General features: G+C 48.9%; 1 protein-coding gene across 2 annotated transcripts in view; it reads right to left on the bottom strand.

Moving 5' to 3' along the window:
* The window catches only part of RMDN2 (regulator of microtubule dynamics 2), a 296636-nt gene that overhangs the window by 223747 nt on the left and 45734 nt on the right, over positions 1–27155 (bottom strand). For both annotated transcript variants that reach the window (XM_063918055.1, XM_063918056.1), the window contains exon 3: positions 1689–1887. In XM_063918055.1, coding sequence (XP_063774125.1) covers positions 1689–1887 — 199 coding nt within the window. The remainder of the gene's footprint in view (positions 1–1688; positions 1888–27155) is intronic.

The raw sequence follows: 27155 nt of genomic DNA, 5'->3' as shown, positions 1-27155 counted from the left end.
TCGTAGACTTGGTGGTCGTTTATTTTCTTTCTCCTCTGTGCACTGAGTGCCACGCCTCTGTCTGCTTGTATCGATTTACTCAGTGAGGGCACCGGGTCAAGCCACATTAGAGTTCACTCGGGTTGCCGGACACACTGCTACTCATATGAGCACAACTGGTCGGCACTTCGGTTTATAAATAATCCAGTCACCTTGGGGCCCTAACAGATAATGAACAGTCAAGGTAATGTAATCTGCCTCTGCAGAGAACAAAAGAACATCACTCCTGGGTTTGTATAGAAAAGTAAATTTAACGCTTCTGGGCACACAAGCTCCATCTTCAAGAACATTAATTTAATGAACCCTGGAGTGCCGTGCAGGTGTATCACCAACTGTCACATTTCAAAGATCCAGGGCCAGATGCATCATAGCTTGGAAAGTGATAAAATGGAGAGTGAAAAGTACCAGCCAATCAGCTCCTAACTGCCATTTTTCAAACACAGCCTGTGACATGGTAGTTAGGACCTGATCGGCTGCCATTTTTACTCTCCATTTTATCACTTTCCAAGCGATGATGCATCTAGCCCCCAATCTTGAAATCATGAATAGTGTGGGGTCTTGAGGATAGAGTTTTAAAACCACTGGACTAATTATATATATATATATATATATATATATATATATATATATATATATATATATATATATATACACACACACACACACACACACACACACACACATCTACTGTACATACAAGGTTGGTTCAATAAGTAAGGTAACAAGACCTATCCAATTGCTTTCTGCAGACAGAGCCACCACAGATCACAGCCCGAATCCAGATGTCAGTCTTGCAGACAATGGCAGAGAAGTAGTACAACACGAGGACATGCACTGAAGCCAGAGGGAGACAGGTTCAAAGGAAACTTGAGGAAAAATTACTTCAAAAAAAGGGTAGTGGATAAATGGAATAGCCTTTCATCAGAGGTCGTAGAGGCTAATACAGTAGAGCAATTTAAACATACTTGGGTATAGATATAAGGATATCCTAACAAAGAACTATGGCTCAAATAGGGCTGAGAATACCATAAGGTTATAAAAAAAAAAAAAATGGCAGACTATATGTGTGAAGTGGTTCTTATTTGCTGGCAAATTCTAAGTTTCTATGAATACATGTATATGATGCTATGCAGACCCACACACATTTTGAATTTATCAAACTTTACCATCCTGGGAGTGAGTGTAAGCAGTAACACAGGCGATTGGCTTAGATAGGGAAAAATGGGTGTGGTATACAAGGTCGACAGTAATTAGGTAGACATCCAGAAGGTCAACTTTGACAAAAGTCGACACGGTAAAGGTCAACATTCGTTTTTTAAAGTTAATTTTGATGTCATTTTCGCAGTAATAGCACGTGGAACCCCAATAAGTTTCCCACGTCCGGCGCTCAGCACAGGTTACTATTTCCAATCGTACTCCACGTGGATGGTAAAGTATGAAAATGTAAAAAAAAAAAAAAATCCCTCAAAAAACTTACGGCGACCTTTTGCTGTGTCGACCATTGTCATGTTGACCTTTTGACAATGTTGACTATATGTTGTCCATCTAGTAACTGTCGACCTATCGTCCAGATACCGGGAAAAATGCCTTTTGAAATCAAGCAAAATGCTTAATGCAGCCCATTAAGAAAAGACTGATGCAGAAAATACCTTTTCCTGCTTATTAAGCATCATCCTAAACACTTCATGCTTCTCTGAGTCTGAGCCGCTATGGCTGGAATCTGCCCGCTGGAGAAGAGAGAGCAGTTCAGATTCCTCCTTTATGACTTTAGCATTTTCAGATCGGACATTTCCCACTCCCGGCTCATCTTCTGATTCTACTTCTGTGTCAGTCTGAGCAGTGATGTATCTGAAAGAGAAATACCCAAAATGTCTCTAGAAGCCATACTTAAAGGGATACTAAAATGTGTTTATTTTCACTGATTCAAGAACTGTTCAGCAAAACATATTCGAGTACTTATAGGTTATTCAGCTTAGAGAACCTCTTATTTCAACATATAAAAGTAAACATTAGCTATGGTTACTAACTTAATATGGCCTAAATGGTCTGGTGGCATTTGTTTTCAGAAGTGGCTGGTGGCATTTGTGGCAGTTTTCTTTGTTGTGGTAGATGCTCCTGTGTGCATAGTTTATCATAGAAGGAAAAATGTAGATTTTATTTTGTGAAGCATAATAATTGAAATGGCATAAAGGCATATGGAAAGCACATTTTAGCGGAAGTGCTTGCTTTGTGCGAGGACGTACAGTACATCATAACACTTACATTTTGCAACTGCCGTGAACCAAGATGGGACACATTTTGCATCTTCTACTTGGTGGAGATACCCATTGCTGGGTGCACTTTGCCTAATCTAAAAATAAGTGTCACGTGTAAAGACCGTATTGATAACCCACCTCCTCATTTATAATTCATTTTAGACAAAGATGAAGCTAAACCGAACTATATTTTAGGAGACCAAAAAAACCAGGGGTGGTACTATAGTGGTAGAAGCAGTGACGTAACTACCATAGGTGCAGGGGATGCGGCTGCTATGGGGCACACAAAGGTCTAGTTCAGTGATTTTCAACCTTTTTTTACTCGCATCACAGCGACGAGATTTTAAAATTGCCAAGGCACACCATCAGTTCCTACAGAAAAAAACAAAAAACACACATTGGCCCTCATAGTAAAAAAAAAAAAAAAAATACACACATACAGTACATTGGCCTACGCAGAAAAAAAACTATCACATTGCTCCCTACATAAATCCTATTGCTATCCACATGAATTATTCACATTGTACCCCCCATAAATCCTAATTCTCCCCACATAAATCCTATTGTTCCCCACAGGAGAAAAAAAAATAACAACAAATATTAGCCCCTACCGGTCAGCTGTCCTCCTCCCTGTCCCTCCGTGGCAGGGATTGTTCATAGTGGAGTGCTGCGAATACTGAGCAGTGGCCAGTCGGGCAGGTGTGGATGTGGGTAGGCAAGGAAAGCTGTGTATGCAGGCGGGAACTGGAAGATGTGTGTGCAGGCGGGTGGGCAGGCTGGGTGGTGAGACGTGGCGGCCGTGAACTATGATATCACACCACCGCGTCCTCAAGGCATAGGTCACAGGCGGAGAACAACTGATCCTCTAAGAAGAGCCCGGGCCAACAGTTCACTCTGAAGGTGCACGAAGCTGCTCTGGCTCCGCGGCACACCTTGCAACTGGTTGCGGCACCCTAGTGTGCCACGGCACACTGGTTGAAAAAGAATGGTCTAGTTACACCCTTGGGTAGAATGCTGGGCAAGTTCACTGACATTCACATGTGTAATTTCCAGAAAGAGGCATTGGGTGGCGTGTATCCAGTACACTTCACAAATGGGTCACCCAAACTAACAAAAATAAAATCTTAAACCTACCGGTAAATCTTTTTCTCCTAGTCCGTAGAGGATGCTGGGAACTCCGTAAGGACCATGGGGAATAGACAGGCTCCGCAGGAGACATGGGCACTAAAAAGAACTTTAGATATGGGTGTGCACTGGCTCCTCCCTCTATGCCCCGCCTCCAGACCTCAGTTAGAGAAACTGTGCCCAGAGGAGACGGACAGTACGAGGAAAGGATTTTTGTTAATCTAAGGGCAAGATTCACACCAGCCCACACCATCCACACCGTACAACGTGGATATACGAACCAGTTAACAGTACGAAACAAAACATCATCAGCCAACGACTGATCCTAACTGTAACATAACCCTTATGTAAGCAAAAACTATATACAAGTCTTGCAGAAGATAGTCCGCACTGGGACGGGCGCCCAGCATCCTCTACGGACTAGGAGAAAAAGATTTACCGGTAGGTTTAAAATCTTATTTTCTCTTACGTCCTAGAGGATGCTGGGGACTCCGTAAGGACCATGGGGATTATACCAAAGCTCCAAAACGGGAGGGAGAGTGCGGATGACTCTGCAGCACCGATTGAGCAAACATGAGGTCCTCGTCAGCCAGGGTATCAAACTTGTAGAACTTTGCAAAGGTGTTTGAACCCGACCAAGTAGCAGCTCGGCACAGCTGTAATACCGAGACACCTCGGGCAGCCGCCCAAGAAGAGCCCACCTTCCTAGTGGAATGGGCCTTTACAGAATTTGGTAACGGCAATCCAGCCATAGAATGAGCCTGCTGAATCATGTTACAGATCCAGCGAGCAATAGTCTGCTTCGAAGCAGGAGCGCCAACCTTGTCGGCCGCGTACAGGACAAACAGTGCCTCTGTTTTCCTAACCCGAGCCGTTCTGGCCACATACATTTTCAACACCCTGACCACATCAAGGGACTTGGAATCCTCCCAGTCCCGCGTAGCCACAGGCACCACAATAGTCTGGTTCATATGAAAAGATGAAACCACCTTGGGCAAAAATTGAGGACGAGTCCGCAATTCTGCTCTATCTACATGGAAAATCCGATAGGGGCTTTTGTGAGATAAAGCCGCCAACTCAGACACTCGCCTAGCCGATGCCAAGGCCAACAACATGACCACTTTCCAAGTGAGATACTTTAATTCCACCGTTTTAAGTGGTTCAAACCAGCGAGACTTAAGGAACCGCAACACCACGTTAAGGTCCCAGGGTGCCACTGGAGGCCCAAAAGGAGGCTGAATATGCAGCACTCCCTTCACAAAAGTCTGTACTTCTGGGAGAGAAGCCAACTCCTTCTGAAAGAAAACGGATAGGGACGAAATCTGAACCTTAATGGAGCCTAACTTTAGGCCCAAATTCACTCCAGTCTGTAGGAAGTGAAGGAAACGGCCCAGATGAAATTCTACCGGAGGAGCACTCCTGGACTCACACCAAGATACATACTTCCGCCATATACGGTGATAATGTTTTGCTGTCACGTCCTTCCTAGCCTTTATCAGAGTAGGAATGACCTCATCCGGAATGCCCTTTTCCGCTAGGATCCGGCGTTCAACCGCCATGCCGTCAAACGCAGCCGCGGTAAGTCTTGGAACAGACAGGGCCCCTGTTGTAACAAGTTCTCTCTGAGAGGAAGAGGCCACGGATCTTCTGTGAGCATTTCCTGCAGATCCGGATACCAGGCCCTTCGCGGCCAATCTGGAACAATAAGAATTGTCCGTATTCCTCTTCGTCTTATGATTCTCAATATCTTGGAGATGAGAGGAAGAGGAGGAAACACATAGACCGACTGGAACACCCACGGTGTCACCAGGACGTCTACCGGCACCGCCTGAGGGTCCCTTGACCTGGCGCAATACCTCGGTAGTTTCTTGTTGAGGCGTGACGCCATCATGTCTATCTGAGGCAGTCCCCACTGACTTGCAATCTCTGCGAAGACTTCCTGATGAAGTCCCCACTCTCCTGGATGTAGATCGTGTCTGCTGAGGAAGTCTGCTTCCCAGTTGTCCACTCCCGGAATGTAGACTGCTGTCAGAGCGCTTACATGATTTTCCGCCCAGCGAAGAATCCTGGTGGCTTCTGCCATTGCCGCTCTGCTCTTTGTTCCGCTTTGGCGGTTTACATGAGCCACTGCAGTGATGTTGTCTGACTGAATCAGAACCGGGAGGTCGCGAAGCAACTGCTCCGCTTGATGAAGGGTGTTGTATATGGCCCTCAACTCCAGGACGTTGATCGCATGGAACCTGCCGAATGGAATGGCCTCGTAAGACGCTACCATCTTCCCCAGAACTCGAGTGCAGTGATGCACCGACACCCTTTTCGGCTTCAACAGGTCCCTGACCAAATTCATGAGTTCTTGGGCCTTTTCCATCGGAAGATAAACCCTTTTCTGGTCTGTATCCAGAATCATGCCTAAGAAAGGCAAACGAGTCGTGGGAACCAACTGTGACTTCGGGATATTGAGAATCCAGCCGTGCTGTTGCAACACCTTCTGGGAAAGTGATACTCTGTTCAGCAACTGCTCTCTTGATCTCGCTTTTATTAGGAGATCGTCCAAGTACGGGATAATTGTGACACCCTGCTTGCGCAGGAGTACCATAATTTCCACCATTACCTTGGTGAAAATCCTCGGGGCTGTGAAAAGCCCAAACGACAACGTCTGAAATTGGTAATGACAATACTGTACAGCAAATCTCAGGAACGCCTGATGAGGTGGATATATGGGAACATGAAGGTATGCATCCTTTATGTCCAGGGACACCATATAATCCCCCCCTTCCAGGCTGGCGATGACCGCTCTGAGCGATTCCATCTTGAACTTGAACCTTTTTAAGTAAAGGTTTAAGGATTTTAAATTTAAAATGGGTCTGACCGAACCGTCCGGTTTCAGGACTACAAACAGGGTCGAGTAATACCCCATCCCCTGCTGAAGCAGGGGAACTTTGACCACCACTTGCTGAAGACACAATTTTTGAATTGCATTTAAAACTATCTCCCTCTCTGAGGGAGAAGCCGGTAGGGCCGATTTGAAAAATCGGCAAGGAGGCACCTCTTCGAATTCCAGCTTGTAACCCTGGGAAACAATTTCTATTGCCCAGGGATCCACCTGTGAGTGAACCCAGACGTGGCTGAAAAGTCGAAGACGTGCCCCCACTGGGGCGGACTCCCTCAGCGGAGCCCCAGCGTCATGCGGTGGATTTTGTAGAGGCCGGGGAGGACTTCTGCTCCTGGGAACTAGCTGTGGTTGGCAGCTTTTTCCCCCTGCCCTTACCTCTGGCAAGAAAGGAAGATCCCCGTACTCTCTTGGGTTTATGCGACCGAAAGGACTGCATCTGATAATGTGGCGTTTTCTTAGGCTGTGAGGAAACATGACAAAAAAGTTGATTTACCTGCCGTAGCTGTGGAAACTAGGTCTGTGAGACCTTCCCCAAACAATTCCTCACCCTTGTAAGGTAAAACCTCCATATGCCTCTTCGAGTCGGCATCACCCGTCCATTGTCGGTTCCATAGGGCTCGTCTAGCAGAAATCGCCATAGCGTTGGCTCTGGAACCCAGTAGGCCAACGTCCCTCTGAGCATCTCTCATATAGAGGACAGCATCTTTAATATGACCCAGGGTCAATAAAATGGTTTCCTTATCCAGCGGATCTATATCAGCCGATAAGGTATCTGTCCACACTGCTACAGCGCTACAAACCCAAGCCGACGCTATCGCCGGTCTGAGTAAGGTACCCGTATGTGTGTATATTGACTTCAAGGTAGTCTCTTGCCTGCGATCAGCAGGATCCTTGAGGGTTGCCGTGTCTTGAGATGGCAGCGCCACCTTTTTGGATAAGCGTGTCAACGCTTTGTCCACCCTTGGGGAGGATTCCCACCGTATCCTGTCCTTAGCCGGGAAAGGATACGTCATAAGAATCCTTTTGAGAATCTGCAGTTTTTTGTCTGGAGATTCCCAAGCCTTTTCAAATAGCTCGTTCAGCTCATGAGATGGGGGAAAGGTTACCTCAGGTTTCTTTTCCTTATACATGCGCACCCTCGTGTCAGGGACAGAGGGGTCATCTGTGATATGCAACACATCTTTTATTGCAATAATCATATAATGAATACTTTTAGCCAATTTTGGCTGCAACTTTGCATCATCGTAGTCGACACTGGAGTCAGAATCCGTGTCGGTATCAGTGTCTACTATTTGGGATAGTGGGCGCTTCTGAGACCCAAAAGGTCCCTAGGACATAGTGAAAGGCAGGGTTTGACTCCCTGTACCTTCCCTGGACTCTGCTTTGTCCAACCTTTTGTGTAATAAATTCACATTTGCATTTAAAACATTCCACATATCCAACCAGTCAGGTGTCGGCGTTGCCGACGGAGACACCACACTCATTTGCTCCATCTCCTCCCTAGAAGAGACTTCCACTTCAGACATGCCGACACACGCGTACCGACACCCCACACACTCCGGGAATTCTCTATCTGGAGACAGTTCCCCCACAAGGCCCTTAGGAGAGACAGAGAGAGAGTATGCCAGCACACACCCAGCGCCAATGACCCTGGAAAATATACCCAGATAGCGCTTTTATTATATTATATTCACTGCGCCAAATTATGTGCCCCCCCACCTTCTTTAAAACCCTCGGTCACCGTGTTCAGCAGGGGAGAGTCCGGGGAGCCAGCTTCTCAGCAGTGTGCTGTGGAGAAAATGGCGCTGGTGAGTGCGGAGGCATCAAGCTCTGCCCCCCAGCGGCGGGCTTCGGTCCCGCTCGATTCCGTTTAAAAACTGGCGGGGGATCTCTAATATACAGTGCAGAGGCTGAATATATACTCTTTTTGCAAGTCCCAGAGGTTTAAATTGCTGCCCAGGGCGCCCCCCCTGCGCCCTGCACCCTTACACTGCCTGCCGTGTGTGTCTCGTGTGGGAGCAATGGTGTGCAGCGTTACCGTTACCGTTAGCGTAAGATCTGAAGTCTTCTGAAGTCTTCTGCCGCCTCTGAAGTCTTCTATCTTCACATACTCACCCGGCTTCTATCTTCCGGCTCTGTGAGGAGGACGGCGGCGCGGCTCCGGGACGAACAGCTAGGAGGACCTGCGTTCCGACTCCCTCTGGAGCTAATGGTGTCCAGTAGCCTAAGAAGCAGAGCCTAGCATTTAAGAAGGTCTGCTTCTCTCTCCTCAGTCCCTCGCTGCAGGGAGCTTGTTGCCAGCAGGCTCCCTGAAAATAAAAAACCTAACAAAAATTATTTCTTTCAGGAAACTCAGGAGAGCTCCCTGTAATGCACCCAGTCTCCTCTGGGCACAGTATCAAACTGATGTCTGGAGGAGGGGCATAGAGGGAGGAGCCAGTGCACACCCATATCTAAAGTTGTTTTTAGTGCCCATGTCTCCTGCGGAGCCCGTCTATTTCCCATGGTCCTTACGGAGTCCCCAGCATCCTCTAGGACGTAAGAGAGAAACATGGGCCCTCATTCCGAGTTGTTCGCTCAGTATTTTTCATCGCATCGCAGTGAAAATCCGCTTAGTACGCATGCGCAATGTTCGCACTGCGACTGCGCCAAGTAACTTTACTATGATGAAAGTATTTTTACTCACGGCTTTTTCTTCGCTCCGGCGATCGTAATGTGATTGACAGGAAATGGGTGTTACTGGGCGGAAACACGGCGTTTCAGGGGCGTGTGGCTGAAAACGCTACCGTTTCCGGAAAAAACGCAGGAGTGGCCGGGGAAACGGTGGGAGTGCCTGGGCGAACGCTGGGTGTGTTTGTGACGTCAACCAGGAACGACAAGCACTGAAATGATCGCACAGGCAGAGTAAGTCTGGAGCTACTCTGAAACTGCTAAGTAGTTAGTAATCGCAATATTGCGAATACATCGGTCGCAATTTTAAGAAGCTAAGATTCACTCCCAGTAGGCGGCGGCTTAGCGTGTGTAACTCTGCTAAAATCGCCTTGCGACCGATCAACTCGGAATGAGGGCCATTGTTTTATAGTAACCAAATTATCAAAGGACAATTACAGAGAAAACGCTTGCTGTATCAAATATTACATTTTAAATAAAGCATCTCTCATTGTGATGCTACTGGCAGTGTCGGACTGGGGCATGAAGGGCCCACTTGGACAAAGCAGTGGCAGAGGCTCATACTTAAGGGGTGTGGCCAGTCACCAAAGGGGGTGGGCCCATCTATCACAGAGTCTTGGTCAACCATTAAAGAGGACATAGACTGTGGACAACACAGATACTACATTGTATGGTCTGGGTCCCTTTATAAATAGAATATATATGGTAAATACTGATCGTTCATGCAGTATAAAACTACCAGGTTAACAAGCACATTAGTGAATACACCACAGTCCTGGGGGGTTCGGTATGGATGAACGGCGGACGGGATGCCGGCTGTCAATATCCAGACAGCAGCATCCCTCCCACCAAAATGCTGGCAGTGGGGCGAGCGCTAAGAGTCCCCTTGTGGGATCGCCATGCTGTGGGCTTGCCACAGGATCAATTCCCACTCTATGTACAACCAAGAGTGGGAAAAGCGCTGTTGCACCAGGATTCCATCTGGCGGCATTGTTGGCTGTCAGGATCCCAACAGCCGGTAGATAAAACGCATCCCACCCTGGTAATGCAGTATATTGTAACATATGTATAATACTAAAGCACATGATGGGGATTCTGTCTATGTATACCATGTTAATGCACTCTACATATTAAAGAGGACCTCCGAGCACAACAGACGCTGTCTAAGATTTAGTGAGAACTGCATCAGGTCTAGAAAAAGCCAATAGCAAGTTGTAAAAAAAAAAAAAAAAGTTACATTTTTTAATTTACTAGCACTGGTATGACGTAAGTGTGGGTTACCTTTTTTTTTTTTTTTTTTTTTTACAAATTTTAATCTTACTTTCCCACCAGACAACAATAGATCGGTTAACCCAACCACTCATTTTAATTGGTGCAGTTTCTATAGGAGCAACAACCCACCCATGTTCCTGTTCTACAAGGTAAAGGACACTCTATTAGAGAGTAACAACGTATATAATGCAGTGGTTCCCAAACTGTGTACTTAGGCACCCTGGGGCGCCTCAGGACACTTTCAGGGGTGCGTCAGGTTGGTGGTCCAAGACCAACACAAATTATTTATGGTCAAAGTGATTGGCAGCCACCAGCACTGGTTTAGCCTATAAAAACATACACATGGAGCCGCACTCATCTAGTGCGGCTCCATCGCATACGAGCGTTCCCGGCATGACTAGGCGATCCGTCCGCCTAGTCACGCCAGGAGCGCACAGAGATGCACCCATTCTACTGACTGGGGCGCATCACAGATGCGTGCGCGCCCCATACCTGGTGCTTGGTGCGCCCAGGCACAGACGGAGCCACGATTAGCATGACTCCATCTCATGGCCGGATCCAACTAGGGACGACAGGGGCTGTCATCCTGGGGCCTCCACACTCTCCCCCTGCATTGCGCCCGCCACCGCTCCCCCTGCATTGCGCCCGCCGCTAGACCTGCTTTGAGCCCGCTGCCGGCACTGAAATCGGAGCACAGCATGATTCAGCTGTGTCTCCGATCTCCCCAGCACACGACCGGCCACAGCCGTGGCCGCCAGCCAGCTCTGCCCACCGAGCTGCTGCGGCAGACCGTGACGTCAAAGACTCTCGTGGGATTTCACTCACCGCCGCGGTCGCTGGGATTTCTGTGATGTCCAGGAGCGGTGCCAACTGTGTGTGAGTGACTGGCTGGGACTGGAGCCCCCACCGTTTTCTGTGGCGTCGGACCCCCACCGCTTCCCCCTGTGGTGCAGCAGCTCAGCTGCCTGTAGCATTGAGGTGCCTGGGCTGCACCTGAGTGTTATTTCTTATCAATTCCTTGTTATTAATATCATATACACTGCTCAAAAAAATAAGATTTTAAACCTACCGGTAAATCTTTTTCTCCTAGTCCGTAGAGGATGCTGGGGACTCCGTAAGGACCATGGGGTATAGACGGGCTCAGCAGGAGACATGGGCACTCTAAAGACTTTAGATGGGTGTGCACTGGCTCCTCCCTCTATGTCCCTCCTCCAGACCTCAGTTAAAGAACTGTGCCCAGAGGAGACGGACAGTACGAGGAAAGGAATTTTGTTAATCTAAGGGCAAGATACATACCAGCCCACACCATCCACAGCGTACAACATGGAATATACGAACCAGTTAACAGTATGAAACAAAACAGCATTAGCCAGAGACTGATCAAAACTGTAACATAACCCTTATCTAAGCAATAACTATATACAAGCCTTGCAGAATTTAGTCCGCACTGGGACGGGCGCCCAGCATCCTCTACGGACTAGGAGAAAAAGATTTACCGGTAGGTTTAAAATCTTATTTTCTCTTACGTCCTAGAGGATGCTGGGGACTCCGTAAGGACCATGGGGATTATACCAAAGCTCCAGACCGGGCGGGAGAGTGCGGATGACTCTGCAGCACCGATTGAGCAAACATGAGGTCCTCATCAGCCAAGGTATCAAACTTATAGAATTTAGCAAAAGTGTTTGAACCCGACCAAGTAGCTGCTCGGCAAAGTTGTAATGCCGAGACACCTCAGGCAGCCGCCCAAGAAGAGCCCACCTTCCTAGTGGAATGGGCCTTTACCGAATTTGGTAACGGCAATCCAGCCGTAGAATGAGCCTGCTGAATCGTGTTACAGATCCAGCGGGCAATAGTCTGCTTAGAAGCAGGAGCGCCAACCTTGTTGACTGCATACAGGACAAACAGTGCCTCTGTTTTCCTAACCCGAGCCGTCCTGGCTACATAAACTTTTAAGGCCCTGACTACATCAAGAGACTTGGAATCCTCCAAGTCACCTGTAGCCACAGGCACCACAATAGGTTGGTTCATATGAAACGATGAAACCACCGTAGGCAGAAATTGAGGACGAGTCCTCAACTCTGCTCTATCCACATGGAAAATCAGATAGGGGCTTTTGTGAGACAAAGCAGACAATTCGGACACCCGCCTCGCAGATGCCAAGGCTAACAACATGACCACTTTCCAAGTGAGAAATTTTAACTCAACTGTTTGAAGAGGTTCAAACCAGTGTGACTTAAGGAACTGTAACACCACGTTAAGGTCCCATGGCGCCACTGGGATCACAAAAGGAGGCTGGATGTGCAGCACTCCCTTTACAAAAGTCTGGACTTCTGGGAGAGTAGCCCATATTGACAGGGCCGAAATCTGCACCTTAATGGAGCCTAACTTTAGGCCCATATCCACTCCTGTCTGCAGAAAGTGGAGAAAACGGCCCAGGTGGAAATCTTCCGTAAGAGCATTCTTGGCTTCACACCAAGATACATATTTCCTCCAGATACAGTGATAATGTTTCGCCGTCACCTCCTTCCTAGCCTTTATCAGAGTAGGGATGACTTTCCCCGGAATACCTTTCCTAGCTAGGATTTGGCGTTCAACCGCCATGCCGTCAAACGTAACCGCAGTAAGTCTTGGAACACGCAGGGCCCCTGCTGCAACAGGTCCTCCCTGAAAGGAAGAGGCCACAGATCTTCTGTGAGCATTTCCTGAAGATCTGAATACCAGGCCGTTCGAGGCCAATACGGAACAATGAGTATTGTCTGGACTCTTTTTCGTCTTATGATTCTCAGTATTCTTGAGATGAGTGGAAGAGGAGGGAAGACATAGACCGATGGAAACACCCACGGTGTCACCAGGGCGTCTACCGCTACAGCCTGAGGGTCCCTTCACCTGGAACAATACCTCCGAAGTTTCTTGTTGAGGCGTGACGCCATCATGTCTATTTGAGGAAGCCCCCAACGACTTGTTATCTCTGCAAAAACTTCTTGATGAAGACCCCACTCTCCTGGATGGAGATCTTGTCTGCTGAGGAAGTCTGCTTCCTAGTTGTCCACTCCCGGAATGAAGACTGCTGACAGCGCGCTTACATGATTTTCCGCCCAGCGAAGAATCCTGGTGGCTTCCGCCATTGCCACTCTGCTCCCTGTCCCGCCTTGGCGGTTTACATGAGCCATTGCTGTGACGTTGTCCGATTGAATCAGTACCGGTAGGTGGCGAAGAAGAGTCTCTGCTTGTCGTAGGCCGTTGTATATGGCCCTTAATTCCAGCACGTTGATGTGTAGACAAGCCTCCTGGCTTGACCACCGTCCCTGAAAATTTCTTCCTTGTGTGACTGCTCCCCATCCTCGGAGCCTCGCGTCCGTGGTTACCAGAACCCAGTCTTGAATGCCGAACCTGCGACCCTCTAGAAGGTGAGCACTCTGCAGCCACCACAGGAGACACACCCTGGCCCTGGGGGACAGGCTTATTTTCTGATGTATTTGTAGATGGGACCCCGACCACTTGTCCAGAAGGTCCCACTGAAATGTCCTCGCATGGAACCTGCCGAAGGGGATGGCCTCGTAGGCCGCCACCATCTTTCCCAGTACTCGAGTGCATTGATGAACTGACACTCTTTTTGGCTTTAACAGGTCTCTGACCATGCTCTGGAGTTCCTGGGCTTTTTCCGTTGAGAGAAAAACCCTCTTCTTTTCAGTGTCCAGAATCATGCCTAAAAATGATAGCCGAGTCGTTGGAATCAACTGCGACTTTGGCAGATTTAGGATCCAGCCGTGTTGCTGCAGCACTCTCAGGGAGAGTGACACGCTTTTCAGCAACTGGTCTCTCGATCTCGCTTTTATCAGGAGATCGTCCAAGTATGGGATAATTTTGACTCCTTGCCTGCGTAGGAGCACCATCATTTCCGCCATTACCTTGGTGAAAATCCTCGGGCCGTGGACAGCCCAAACGGCAACGTCTGAAACTGGTAATGACAGTCCTGTACAGCGAATCTCAGGTACGCCTGATGAGGAGGATAAATGGGGACATGAAGGTATGCATCCTTTATATCTAGTGATACCATAAAATCCCCCCCCCCCTTCCAGGCTGGAGATCACTGCCCGGAGAGATTCCAACTTGAATTTGAACCTCTTTAGATACAGGTTTAGGGATTTTAGATTCAGAATGGGTCTGACCGAGCCATCCGGTTTCGGGACCACAAATAGGGTTGAATAGTACCCTTTCCCCTGTTGTATTAGGGGAACCTTGATAATCACCTGCTGTCGATACAGCTTTTGTATTGCAGCTAAAACTATTTCCCTCTCTGGGGGAGAAGCTGGCAAAGCCGACTTGAAAAATCGGCGAGGAGGCACTTCTTTGAATTCCAGTTTGTAGCCTTGGGATACAATTTCTATCGCCCAAGGATCCAAATCTGACAGAACCCAGACCTGGCTGAAGAGTCGAAGACGTGCCCCCACCGGTGCGGACTCCCGCAGTGGAGCCACAGCGTCATGCGGTGGATTTTGTAGAAGCCGGGGAGGACTTCTGTTCCTGGGAACTAGCCGTAGCAGGCATTCTTTTCCCTATACCCTTACCTCTGGTGAGGAAGGACGAGCCCCGACCTCTTCTGGACTTATGTGACCGAAAGGACTGCATCTGATATTGAGGTGTTTTCTTTTGCTGTGGGGGAACATAAGGCAAAAAAGAAGATTTACCCGTGGTAGCTGTGGAAACCAGGTCCGCGAGGCCCTCCCCAACTAAAACCTCACCCTTGTAAGGCAAAGTTTCCATATGTCTCTTTGAATCGGCATCACCCGTCCATTGGCGGGTCCACAGGGCTCGACTAGCAGAAATTGGCATGGCATTGGCTCTTGAACCCAACAGCCCAACGTCTCTCGCAGCGTCTCTCATATATAACGCTGCGTCTTTTAATATGACCCAAGGTCAATAAAATGCTATCCTTATCTAGGGTGTCAATGTCAGATGACAAGATATGTGCCATGCTGCTATTGCGCTACATATACCCATGCCGACGCTACTGCCGGTCTGAGCAAGGCACCCGTATGTGTATAAATTGATTTTAAGGTAGTCTCCTGTCTGCGATCAGCAGGATCCTTGAGGGCTGCCGTGTCTGGAGACGGTAGCGCCACTTTTTTGGACAAGCGCGTCAAAGCCTTGTCCACCCTGGGCGAGGATTCCCACCGTAACCTGTCCTGTGCGGGGAAAGGATACGCCATAAGAATTCTCTTGGGAATCTGCAGTTTCTTGTCCGGAGTTTCCCAAGCTTTTTCAAATAAAGCGTTCAGCTCATGAGATGGGGAAAAGCAGAGCCGGCCCTAACCAATATGATGCCCTAGGCAAGATTTTAGCTGGTGCCCCTAGCACCACCGTTAGTTCCGCCTCTGACCCTGCACCCCTTTCCCAGTACCATCACCCCCCACCCATAGCAGTCAGGTTTTTTTTTTTCTACCCCTTGTAATTTAAATAAGAACAGTGTGCACATTTGGCGCACAGCCCAAAAAGGTATGTGATTTTGTTGGCAAGGGGCATGGCCACACAATAGTACCCCCAATTCAACTTATGCCTCACAGTAGTGCAACTTTATTCACAATTTATAATGCAATAGTGTCCCTTATTCACATTACATCACACAGTAGTACCACTTTACTCCTCACAGTAGAGCCCCTTATTCACATAACATCACATTGAATTGCTCCTTATTCACATTACACCACACCATATTGCTCTTTATTCACATTAGACCACACAGTAGTGCCCTTTCTATATGTTACGCCACACAGTAGAGCACCTTATACACATAATGCCACACATTGGTAATGCATTTATGCACATAATACCACACAGTAATGCCCCTTACACATATGACACACATTATTAAGGTCCTTATAAACATAATTCGCCTTACACATTATGCCAACCCTTATTAATGCCCTTATATACATAATTTCCCTTACACATATGCTACACATTGTTAATGCCCTTATACACATAATGACACACATAATGTCCCTTACACATATGCCGCACATTATTAGTGCCCTTATACACATAATGACACACACAGTGCCCCTTACACACATGTTACACATTATTAATTCCCTTATACACATAATGACACTTATAGTTCCTGGCGTGAGTCATCTGGCAGCTCTGCTAATGTCGGGTGCCTATTTTTTATGAAAATGCATCTTATTTGCATTGCTATGTGACTAGGATGCACAAGAAGCTTCTGCTGATTAAAATGATATGCTGCATGCCTATATACTGTGTGCGACTGTGACTATATCTGCATACAAAATTCAACACACAGAATATAGACATGCCGCATATCATTTTAATCAGCAGAAGCTGCTTGTGCCCCTAGGCATACCAGATGCCCTAGGCAATTGCCTAGTTTGCCTATGCCTAGGGCCGGCTCTGGGGAAAAGGTTACCTCAGGTTTCTACTCCTTAAACATGCATACCCTCGTGTCAGGCACCGAGGGGTCCTCTGTGATATGCAAAACATCTTTTATTGCAATAATCATATAATGAATACTTTTGGCCACCCTTGGGTGTAACCTCGCAGAATCGTAGTAGTCACTGGAGTCAGAATCCGTGTAGGTATCAGTGTCTGCTACCTGGGACAGGGGACGTTTATGAGACCCTGGAGGGCCTTGTGACACAGTCAAAGCCATGGATTGACTCCCTGTTCTATCCCTGGACTCTGCTTTGTCCAATCTTTTATGTAATAAAGACACATTTGCATTTAAAACATTCCACATATCCATCCAATCAGGTGTCGACTGTGCCGACGGAGACACCACAATCATCTGCTCTACCTCCTCCTTAGACGAGCCTTCCGCTTCGGACATGCCGACACACACGTATCGACACCCCCACATACACTGGGATAGATATATTATATATATATATATATATATATATATGGAGACAATCCCCCAGTAAGGCCCTTTGGAGAGACAGAGAGAGAGTATGCCAGCACACACCCAGCGCCACTGGACACTGATACAATATCCCAGTCTGTACAGCGCTTTTATATAACAATGATACACTCACTGCGCCAAATAAATGTGCCCCCCCCCCCCTCTTTTTTGCCCTCTGTACTTGTGTTCAGCAGGGGAGAGTCCGGGGAGCAGCTTCTCTGCAGCGTGCTGTGGAGAAAATGGCACTGGTTAGTGCTGGAGGATCAAGCTCCGCCCCCTCAATGGCGGGCTTCGGTCCCGCTCAAATTCTTTATACTGGCAGGGGTTTACTTAATATACTGCCTCCGCAGTATATATATGTCAGCCAGTGTCCCTGGTACCTCAGTGAAGATCTGAAGTCTTCTGCCGCCTTTGAAGTCTTCTTTCTTCTTATACTCACCCGGCTTCTATCTTCCGGCACTGTGAGGACGACGGCGGCGCGGCTCCGGGACGAACAGCGAGGATGAGACCTGCGTTCCAACCCTCTGGAGCTAATGGTGTCCAGTAGCCTAAGAAGCAGAGCCTATCATTTAAGTAGGTCTGCTTCTCTCCCCTCAGTCCCACGATGCAGGGAGCCTGTTGCCAGCAGTGCTCCCTGAAAATAAAAAACCTAACAAAAGTCTTTTTCAGAGAAACTCAGTAGAGCTCCCCTGCAGTGCATCCAGTCTCCTCTGGGCACAGGATCTAACTGAGGTCTGGAGGAGGGGCATAGAGGGAGGAACCAGTGCACACCCATCTAAAGTCTTTAGAGTGCCCATGTCTCCTGCGGAGCCCGTCTATACCCCATGGTCCTTACGGAGTCCCCAGCATCCTCTAGGACGTAAGAGAAAATAAAGGGAACACTAAAATAACACATCCTAGATCTGAATGAATGAAATATTCTTATTAAATACTTTGTTCTTTACATAGTTGAATGTGCTGACAGGGCCGGTTCTGCTTCTTCCAGCGCCCCGGGCGGGCAAAGGTGGCGTGGCTTCGTACAGGGGGCGTGGTCATTTACGCCCCCTGTACAGTAGTGAAATGATGTACGGTGCGCGATGACATCATCGCGCACCGCACAGCAAAGGTCCTCTCCACAAAGGGAAACTAGACGCTCGCGTCTAGTTTCCCTTCGTGGAGAGGACCTTTGCTGTGCGGTGCGCGACGACGTCATCGCGCACCGCACAGTAAAGGTCCTCTCCATGAAGGGAAACTAGACGCTACGCGTCTAGTTCCCTTCACAGCGGGGGGCAGCGGGGGACAGCGGCAGCGGGACAGAGCGACCAACGGGGGGCAAAGCAGCAGCGGATCTTGCCATGGTGCGGCGCCCTCCGGAAGGCGGTGCCCCGGGCAAAAGTCCTGCTTGCCCGTGGCAAGTTCCGCTACGGTGTGCTGACAATAAAATCACACAAAAATTATCAATGGAAATCAAATTTATTAACCCATGGAGGTCTGGATTTGGAGTCACACTCAAAATTAAAGTGGAAAAACACACTACAGGCTGATCTAACTTTGATATAATGTCCTTAAAACAAGTCAAAATGAGGCTCAGTAGTGTGTGTGGCCTCCACGTGCCTATATGACCTCCCTACAACACCTGGGCATGCTCCTGATGAGGCGGCGGATGGTCTCCTAAGGGATCTCCTCCCAGACCTGGACTAAAGCATCCGCCAACTCCTGGACAGTCTGTGGTGCAACGTGGCATTGGTGGATGGAGCGAGACATGATGTCCCAGATGTGCTCAATTGGATTCAGGTCTGGGGAACGGGCGGGCCAGTCCATAGCATCAATGCCTTTGTCTTGCAGGAACTGCTGACACACTCCAGCCACATGAGGTCTAGCATTGTCTTGCATTAGGAGGAACCCAGGGCCAACCGCACCAGCATATGGTCTCACAAGGGGTCTGAGGATCTCATCTCGGTAACTAATGGCAGTCAGGCTACTTCTGGGGAGCACATGGAGGGCTGTGCGGCCCCCCAAAGAAATGCCACCCCACACCATTACTGACCCACTGCCAAACCGGTCATGCTGGAGGATGTTGCAGGCAGCAGAACGTTCTCCTTGGCGTCTCCAGACTCTGTCACGCCTGTCACATGTGCTCAGTGAGAACCTGCTTTCATCTGTGAAGAGCACAGGGCGCCAGTGGCGAATTTGCCAATCTTGGTGTTCTCTGGAAAATGCCAAACGTCCTGCACGGTGTTGGGCTGTAAGCACAACCCCCACCTGTGGATGTCAGGCCCTCATACCACCCTCATGGAGTCTGTTTCTGATCGTTTGAGTAGACACATGCACATTTGTGGCTTGCTGGAGGTCATTTTGCAAGGCTCTGGCAGTCCTCCTGTTCCTCCTTGCACAAAGGCGGAGGTAGCGGTCCTGCTGCTGGGTTGTTGCCCTCATACGGCCTCCTCCACGTCTCCTGATGTACTGGCCTGTCTCCTGGTAGCGCCTCCATGCTCTGGACACTACGCTGACAGACACAGCAAACCTTCTTGCCACAGCTCGCATTGATGTGCCATCCTGGATGAGCTGCACTACCTGAGCCACTTGTGTGGGTTTTAGACTCCGTCTCATGCTACCACTAGAGTGAAAGCACTGCCAGCTTTCAAAAGTGACCAAAACATCAGCCAGAAAGCATAGGAGCTGAGAAGTGGTTTGTGGACACCACCTGCAGAACAACTCCTTTATTGGGGGTGTCTTGCTAATTGCCTATAATGTCCACCTGTTGTCTATTCCATTTGCGCAACAGCATGTGAAATTGATTGCCAATCAGTGTTGCTTCCTAAGTGGACAGTTTGATTTTACAGAAGTGTGATTGACTTGGAGTTACATTGTGTTGTTTAAGTGTTCCCTTTATTGTTTTGGGCAGTGTATATACTATATAGTACACCAACACAGCACTGTGTCTGGCTGCAGCACACAGCAGCCAGACAAAGTGCTGTGTTAGTATACTATAGGGGGTATTCAATTGTAGTCGGAAACTGCCGTATTGTCGGAAAGAAGGCAGTTATCGACTTTTTTAGGATGGAAACTGTTCCGACCTATTCAATCCTCTCCGACAAGTCGAATTGGCATTGTCGGGAACGGCCAAATCCTGTTGGATTTTGCCGCTCATTGAATTCATTGAGTCAGAAAGGATTGAATAGGTCGGAACAGTTTCCATCCTAAAAAAGTCGGAAACTGCTGTCTTTCCGACAAGACGGCAGTTTCCGACTACAACTGAATACCCCCCCTATATAGAGTATATATTATATATACATGGACAGTATATACACTTTATGTTTACAGCATTGTTATTACAGTACATCACTTTTCTTGATAGGGGCCCCCACAAGTTTGTTGTCCAGGGCCCCCACAGACCTTACTCGGGCTCTGCTCCATCTGTATGTGGACAATTAGAACCCCAACTATGTCCCCCACCACCACAGAACTGAACCTAAGGGTTACAGGTAAGCACAATTTACTTAAATTTAATACATATTATTTTTATTTATCAATAAGAACCTTTTGGACTAGGGGTGCCTTGAAAAAATGCTGATACTCTAGGGCGCTTGGGAAACACCACAGATATAATGTATCCAGGGGCGGATTGGGACGCCGGACCAGTCCCCGTTTGGCCGGTCCCAACGTCCCCTCAGTGACCTCCACTCTCCCCTGCGCCAGGCTGACCGGCTGCGCGATGCAGCCCCGTCCCCCTTACTGCAGGGCGCGTCCACAGTCCCCTACCTTTCACTGCGCCACGTGCAAACCCCATTGGACCATGCAGAGAAGAGACAGGAGAGCTGCTGAAGGAGAGGGACCCATCATTTACACACACAGACTGTCCTTCCTGTGTGAGCCTGCTATCAACATGGAGGGATTGACAACGTCCAGAACCCAAGAGCTGCAAAGAGGAGGAGGTGAGATCCTTGTTCCTTATTCTAATTTATTCTCACTGAATGAGTCCCTTCCACTCCCATCCTAACCATTTCTTCCCACCACTACTCCCATCCTGCCCCCCTTCTATTACTTCCAGCCTGCCCCCCTGCTCTCCACCATTACTATGCCCAGTGTGCCCCCCCCCCTCTCTGCACTACTACTACTCACATCCTGGCCCCTGCTTCCCCCTTCTATTACTCCCAGCCTGCCCCCTGCTCTCCAACACTACTACCCCAGTCTGCCCCCTCCGCTCTGCACTACTACTCCCAGTTTGCCCCCCTTCTATTACTCCCAGCCTACCCCCTGCTATTCACCACTACAACTACCAGGCTGCCCCCCCCCCTCCCGCACTACTATTACTCACATCCTGCCCCTAACTGCAGCGACATTAGCCTGAAGTCGCAGAAACAGCAGCGAAAGACGCAAGGAGGCCCCCAACTGCGTCCACCTCTGAATAAGATCCTGTAAGGAGGGATCGTGCTCCAAACAGACCCCACCCCTCTACAAACTCCGCCCCCATTAGGACTGCTTCCATAAGTTTCCCGGGCTGCTTTTCCATCCCAGTCCGCCTCTGAATGTATCATTCCAGAGCTGGTCTACAACCTGACATTAAAGGAAGGGGAGGGGCCATCTGTCCATGAGTACTAGCATCTTAAAAATGAGTAACAGCTGTACAAAATGTGTTAACTGGTTTTAAAATATGCTTTAATGTAACGTTTCTCTGAGGAATTAAGCAGAGATTTAAAAAAATGTAAATATTGTGCTATACACGGCAAAGTGAGCACAAATTATTTCAATATTGTAAAAAATAAATTGGTTGACAATGTGAAGATGCACACTGATAACAAGATGGTATTGTCACATGGGTAATGGTTAGTGCAGCAACTAAACAACAAAAACCAAAAGGTAATCAGTAATAGCCAAGGGGGTGTATTCAATACGAGTCGGAAGATGCCAGCGTGTCGGAAAGACGGCAGCTTCCGACTGACTGAGGTCGGAAGGGGTTCCGACCTATTCATTACCGGCAGCTTTTTTCCGACAAGTCAGGAAATCCGACTTGTCGGAATACACGAGCCGCGTGTACCGTCGGAAGAACTACCAAAACCCGACAGGTTTTAACCCTGTTTCCGACAATGTCAATCCGACTTATAAAAAAACGAGTTTTATGGTAAAAACTTACCTTTGTTAAAACTCTTTCTGCGAGGTACACTGGGCTCCACAAGGAAAGACATAGGGGTGTAGAGTAGGATCTTGAACCGAGGCACCAACAGGCTCAAAAGCTTTGACTGTTCCCAAGATGCATAGCGCCGCCTCCTCTATAACCCCGCCTCCCTGCACAGGAGCTCAGTTTTTAGTTAACCAGCCCAATGCAGTAGCAGGAAAAGAGACGACAACGGTTAGTAGCCACATACACCACACTCTCACGACAGGAGAAGTGTCAGCGGCTAATGCCATACCAACCCAGAGAAGCTAAGTGCGTCAGGATGGGCGCCTTGTGGAGCCCAGTGTACCTCGCAGAAAGAGTTTTAACAAAGGTAAGTTCTTACCATAAAGCTTGTTTTCTGCTGCGGGGTACACTGGGCTCCACAAGGAAAGACATAGGGGATGTCCTAAAGCAGTTCCTTATGGGAAGGGATGCACTGTAGCGGGCACAAGAACCCGGTATTCAAAGGAAGCATCCTGGGAAGCGGCAGTATCAAAGGCATAGAACCTTATGAACGTGTTCACAGAGAACCACGTAGCCGCCTTGCACAATTGTTCAAGGGTCGCACCACGGCGGGCCGCCCAAGAAGGTCCAACAGACCGAGTAGAATGGGCCGTAATATCAGCAGGAGCTGACAGACCAGCCCTCACATAAGCATGTGCAATCACCATTCTAATCCATCTGGCCAAAGTCTGCTTGTGAGCAGGCCATCCCCGTTTGTGAAACCCAAACACAACAAAAAGAGAATCAGATTTCCTAACAGAAGCAGTTCTCTTCACATAGATACGGAGAGCCTGTACCACATCCAAAGACCGCTCTTTGGGAGACCGATTAGGAGAGACAAAGGCCGGTACCACAATCTCCTGATTAAGGTGGAACGAAGAAACCACCTTAGGCAAATAACCGGGACGAGTCCTAAGAACCGCCCGGTCACGGTGAAATATCAGATATGGGGAACTACAAGACAAGGCACCCAAATCCGACACTCTTCTAGCTGAAGCAATAGCCAGCACAAACACCACCTTAAGGGAAAGCCACTTAAGATCAGCTGAGCCAAGAGGTTCAAACGGAGACTCTTGTAACGCCTCCAAAACCACCGACAAGTCCCAAGGAGCCACAGGCGGGACATAGGGAGGTTGGATACGCAACACACCCTGAGTGAAGGTATGCACATCAGGTAAGGTCGCAATCTTTCTCTGAAACCACACCGACAAGGCAGATATTTGAACCTTGAGGGAGGCCAGACGCAGGCCTAAGTCCAGGCCCTGCTGAAGAAAGGCCAACAACTTGGCTGTACTAAACTTGGAAGCGTCATAATTGTTAGATGCGCACCAAACAAAGTAAGAATGCCAGACCCTATGGTAAATCCGAGCAGAAGCCGGTTTCCGGGCCCGCAGCATAGTTTGAATGACCGCCTCAGAAAACCCTTTAGCCCTCAAGACGTAAGATTCAAGAGCCACTCCGTCAAAGACAGCCGGGCTAGGTCCTGGTAGACACAGGGGCCCTGAACGAGGAGGTCTGGTCATTGTGGAAGTAGAACTGGACGCTCTGACGATAGGCCCTGCAGGTCTGAGAACCAATGCCGCCTGGGCCACGCTGGAGCTATGAGAAGCAGAATTCCTCTTTCTTGCTTGAACTTCCGAATTACCCTGGGCAGGAGTGACACCGGAGGGAACACGTACGGCAGCCGAAACCTCCACGGCACCGCCAGCGCATCCACGAATGCTGCTTGAGGATCCCTTGTCCTTGCTCCGAAGACCGGAACCTTGTGATTGTGTCGAGATGCCATCAGATCTACGTCTGGAAGGCCCCACTTTTCCACTAGGAGTTGAAACACTTCTGGATGGAGGCCCCACTCGCCGGCATGTACGTCCCGACGACTGAGAAAGTCCGCTTCCCAATTCAGGACTCCCGGAATGAATATTGCCGATATGGCCGGTAGATGGCGTTCCGCCCATTGTAGAATCCGTGAGACTTCCTTCATTGCCAAACGGCTTTGAGTGCCGCCTTGATGATTTATGTAAGCCACTGTGGTGGCGTTGTCCGACTGTACTTGAACAGGTCGGTTCTGAATTAAATGCTGGGCCAGGTTCAACGAATTGAAGACCGACCGCAATTCCAGAATGTTGATCGAGAGGAGAGATTCCTCCTTGTTCCACCGACCCTGAAGGGAGTGTTGCTCCAGCACCGCGCCCCAACCTCTGAGACTGGCATCTGACAATCGTTGGTCCTGGAGCCACCAGTGCAGCGACATACGGACCTCCGGAGTCAATGAGATCATGTGAGACCTGATCCGGTGAGGCAGGCCGTCCCACTTGGCTAGGATCAGCCTCTGGAGAGGGCGAGAATGGAATTGAGCATACTCCACCATGTCGAATGCTGACACCAAGAGGCACAGCACCTGCATCGCCGTATGTATCAACACTTGCGGACGAGAAAGGAAGCAACGAATCCTGTCCTGAAGCTTCAGGACTTTCTCCTGGGACAAGAACAACCGCTGGTTGTGAGAGTGTCCAATAGCGCTCCCAGGTGCATCATGCTCTGAGCAGGGACCAGGGAGGATTTCTTCCAGTTGATGAGACACCCGTGGGCTTGTAGAAACCGGACAGTCATATCCAGATGACGTAGGAGAAGTTCTGGGGAATTTGCCAGGATCAACAAGTCGTCCAGATACGGCAGTATCCTGACCCCTTGACGGCAGAGTACCACCGTCATCACCGCCATGACTTTGGTGAAGACTCGCGGAGCCGTAGTTAAACCAAAAGGTAACACCCGAAACTGGTAATGGAGGTTGCCAATCGCAAACCTGAGGTATTGCTGATGTGACACTGCTATAGGAATATGCAGGTAAGCATCCTGTATGTCCAGGGAGACCATATAATCCCCAGGTTCCAAGGCCAGAACTATAGAGCGAAGGGTTTCCATACGGAACTTGGAAACTTTCACAAACCTGTTCAATGCCTTTAGATTGAGAATGGGCCGAGAGGACCCATTCGGTTTCGGGACTAGAAACAGCGGAGAATATAACCCCGGCCCCTCTGAGCAAGAGGCACCTGTACTACGATTCCTGTATCCAGGAGGGTTTGCCTTTGTCTGGTCCAACGGGACGTCTGTCAGGCAAAATCGATGAGGCGGATGGCTTTTGAAGGCTATGGCGTAACCTCGAGTGACGACTTCCCGTACCCAGGCATCTGAAGTGGTCTTCAACCATTCCTGGGTAAACCCTAGAAGCCGGCACCCCACCCTGGGATCCCCCAGGGGGAGGGGAGGCCCGCCCCGTCATGCGGCAGGCTTATCAGTCTTGGAAGCTGGCTGACGGGCAGCCCAGGCTCTTTTGGGCTTCGGCTTACCAGGTTTGGAAGTGCGGGCCTGCTTGTTGTACGCCTGACCTTTTGCTTTACCTGAAGGACGAAAGGGGCGAAAGGAAGTACCTTTAGCCTTCGACACAGAAGGAGCGGTACTTGGCAGACAGGCAGTTTTGGCAGTAGCCAAGTCAGCCACTATCTTATTTAAGTCCTCCCCAAACAGAATATCTCCCTTGAAAGGGAGTACCTCCAGGGTTTTTCTAGAGTCCAGATCCACAGACCAGGGTCTCAGCCACAATATCCTGCAAGCCAGGACTGATGTAGTAGAGGCCTTGGCTGCTAGAATACCGGCATCAGAAGCCGCCTCTTTAATATAGTGAGAAGCTGTGACAATATATGACAAGCGCTGTCTAGCATGGTCAGAAGAGATTTCAGCTTCCAACTCTAGGGCCCATGCTTCAATAGCCTCTGCAGCCCATGTTGCTGCAATAGTGGGCCTTTGTGCAGCACCCGTGAGGGTGTAAATCGCTTTCAGACAACCCTCCACACGTTTATCCGTAGGCTCTTTTAGAGACGTGACGGTAGTGACAGGTAGAGCTGAGAAAACCACCATCCTAGCCACATGCGAGTCTACTGGTGGAGGCGTTTCCCAATTTTTAGACAGCTCTGGCGCGAGGGGATAGCGAGCCAGCATCTTCTTTTGAGGCACAAACTTCTTTCCCGAGTTTCCCCAGGGTTCCTGACGTATATCCACTAGGTGGTCAGAGTGAGGTAAAACTTGTTTAACCACCTTCTGACGCTTGAACCTATCTGGTTTCTTAGGAGGGACGGATGGCTCGGGATCATCCGTAATCTGTAGAATCAACTTAATAGCCTCCAAAAGATCAGGAACATCCACATGTGAACTACCCTCCCCATCAGCAGTATCTGTGTCAGAATCTGTGGGGTCAGTGTAAGCGCCATCTTCATCAGACGAGGTGTCAGTGACAGCAGTGGATTGTGAGGAGGTAAGAGCTCGCTTAGAGGACCCCTTGGTCTTAGGCGAGCGAGGGTCAGACTTTTTAGTAGTCAAGGACTGGTTCAACTTCTTCAATTGAGCAGACAAGTTATCCGCCCACGGCGGGTTAGCTGCAGGGACCACATACGGTTGAACCGGCATAGGAGGTCCCATAGGGGGTGTTAGTTTAGTAACTAGCGTATTTAGAAGCGTGAAGAAAGTAGCCCATGGTGGGTCATTATGGACCCCCGTTTTCCACAGTCCCACTGAGGGGCAAGGAGCCCCCAGAACCAGAGCCCGCAGCTGCTACAGTCTCCTCATAGGAATCTGTGGCTTCAGCAACACCAGCAGTGTGTTCAGCCCCAGAACCGTTACCTTCAGAAGCAGACATGATATAATTTGCAATATCAGGTAACACAGTACAATTGTCAGCAGCACAATACAATACCTCTTGCCCAAACCCCTGCGCAGTGTAGTCAGCACAAGCAGAGATACAGGAGAGATATGGTGACTAAAATCACAGAGAAAAATACGTATTAGAGA

This window comes from Pseudophryne corroboree, chromosome 4, assembly GCF_028390025.1.
Source record: "Pseudophryne corroboree isolate aPseCor3 chromosome 4, aPseCor3.hap2, whole genome shotgun sequence".
In the NCBI taxonomy this organism is placed as follows: Eukaryota; Metazoa; Chordata; class Amphibia; order Anura; family Myobatrachidae; genus Pseudophryne; species Pseudophryne corroboree.
This window is presented reverse-complemented; position numbering and strand designations above follow the sequence as displayed.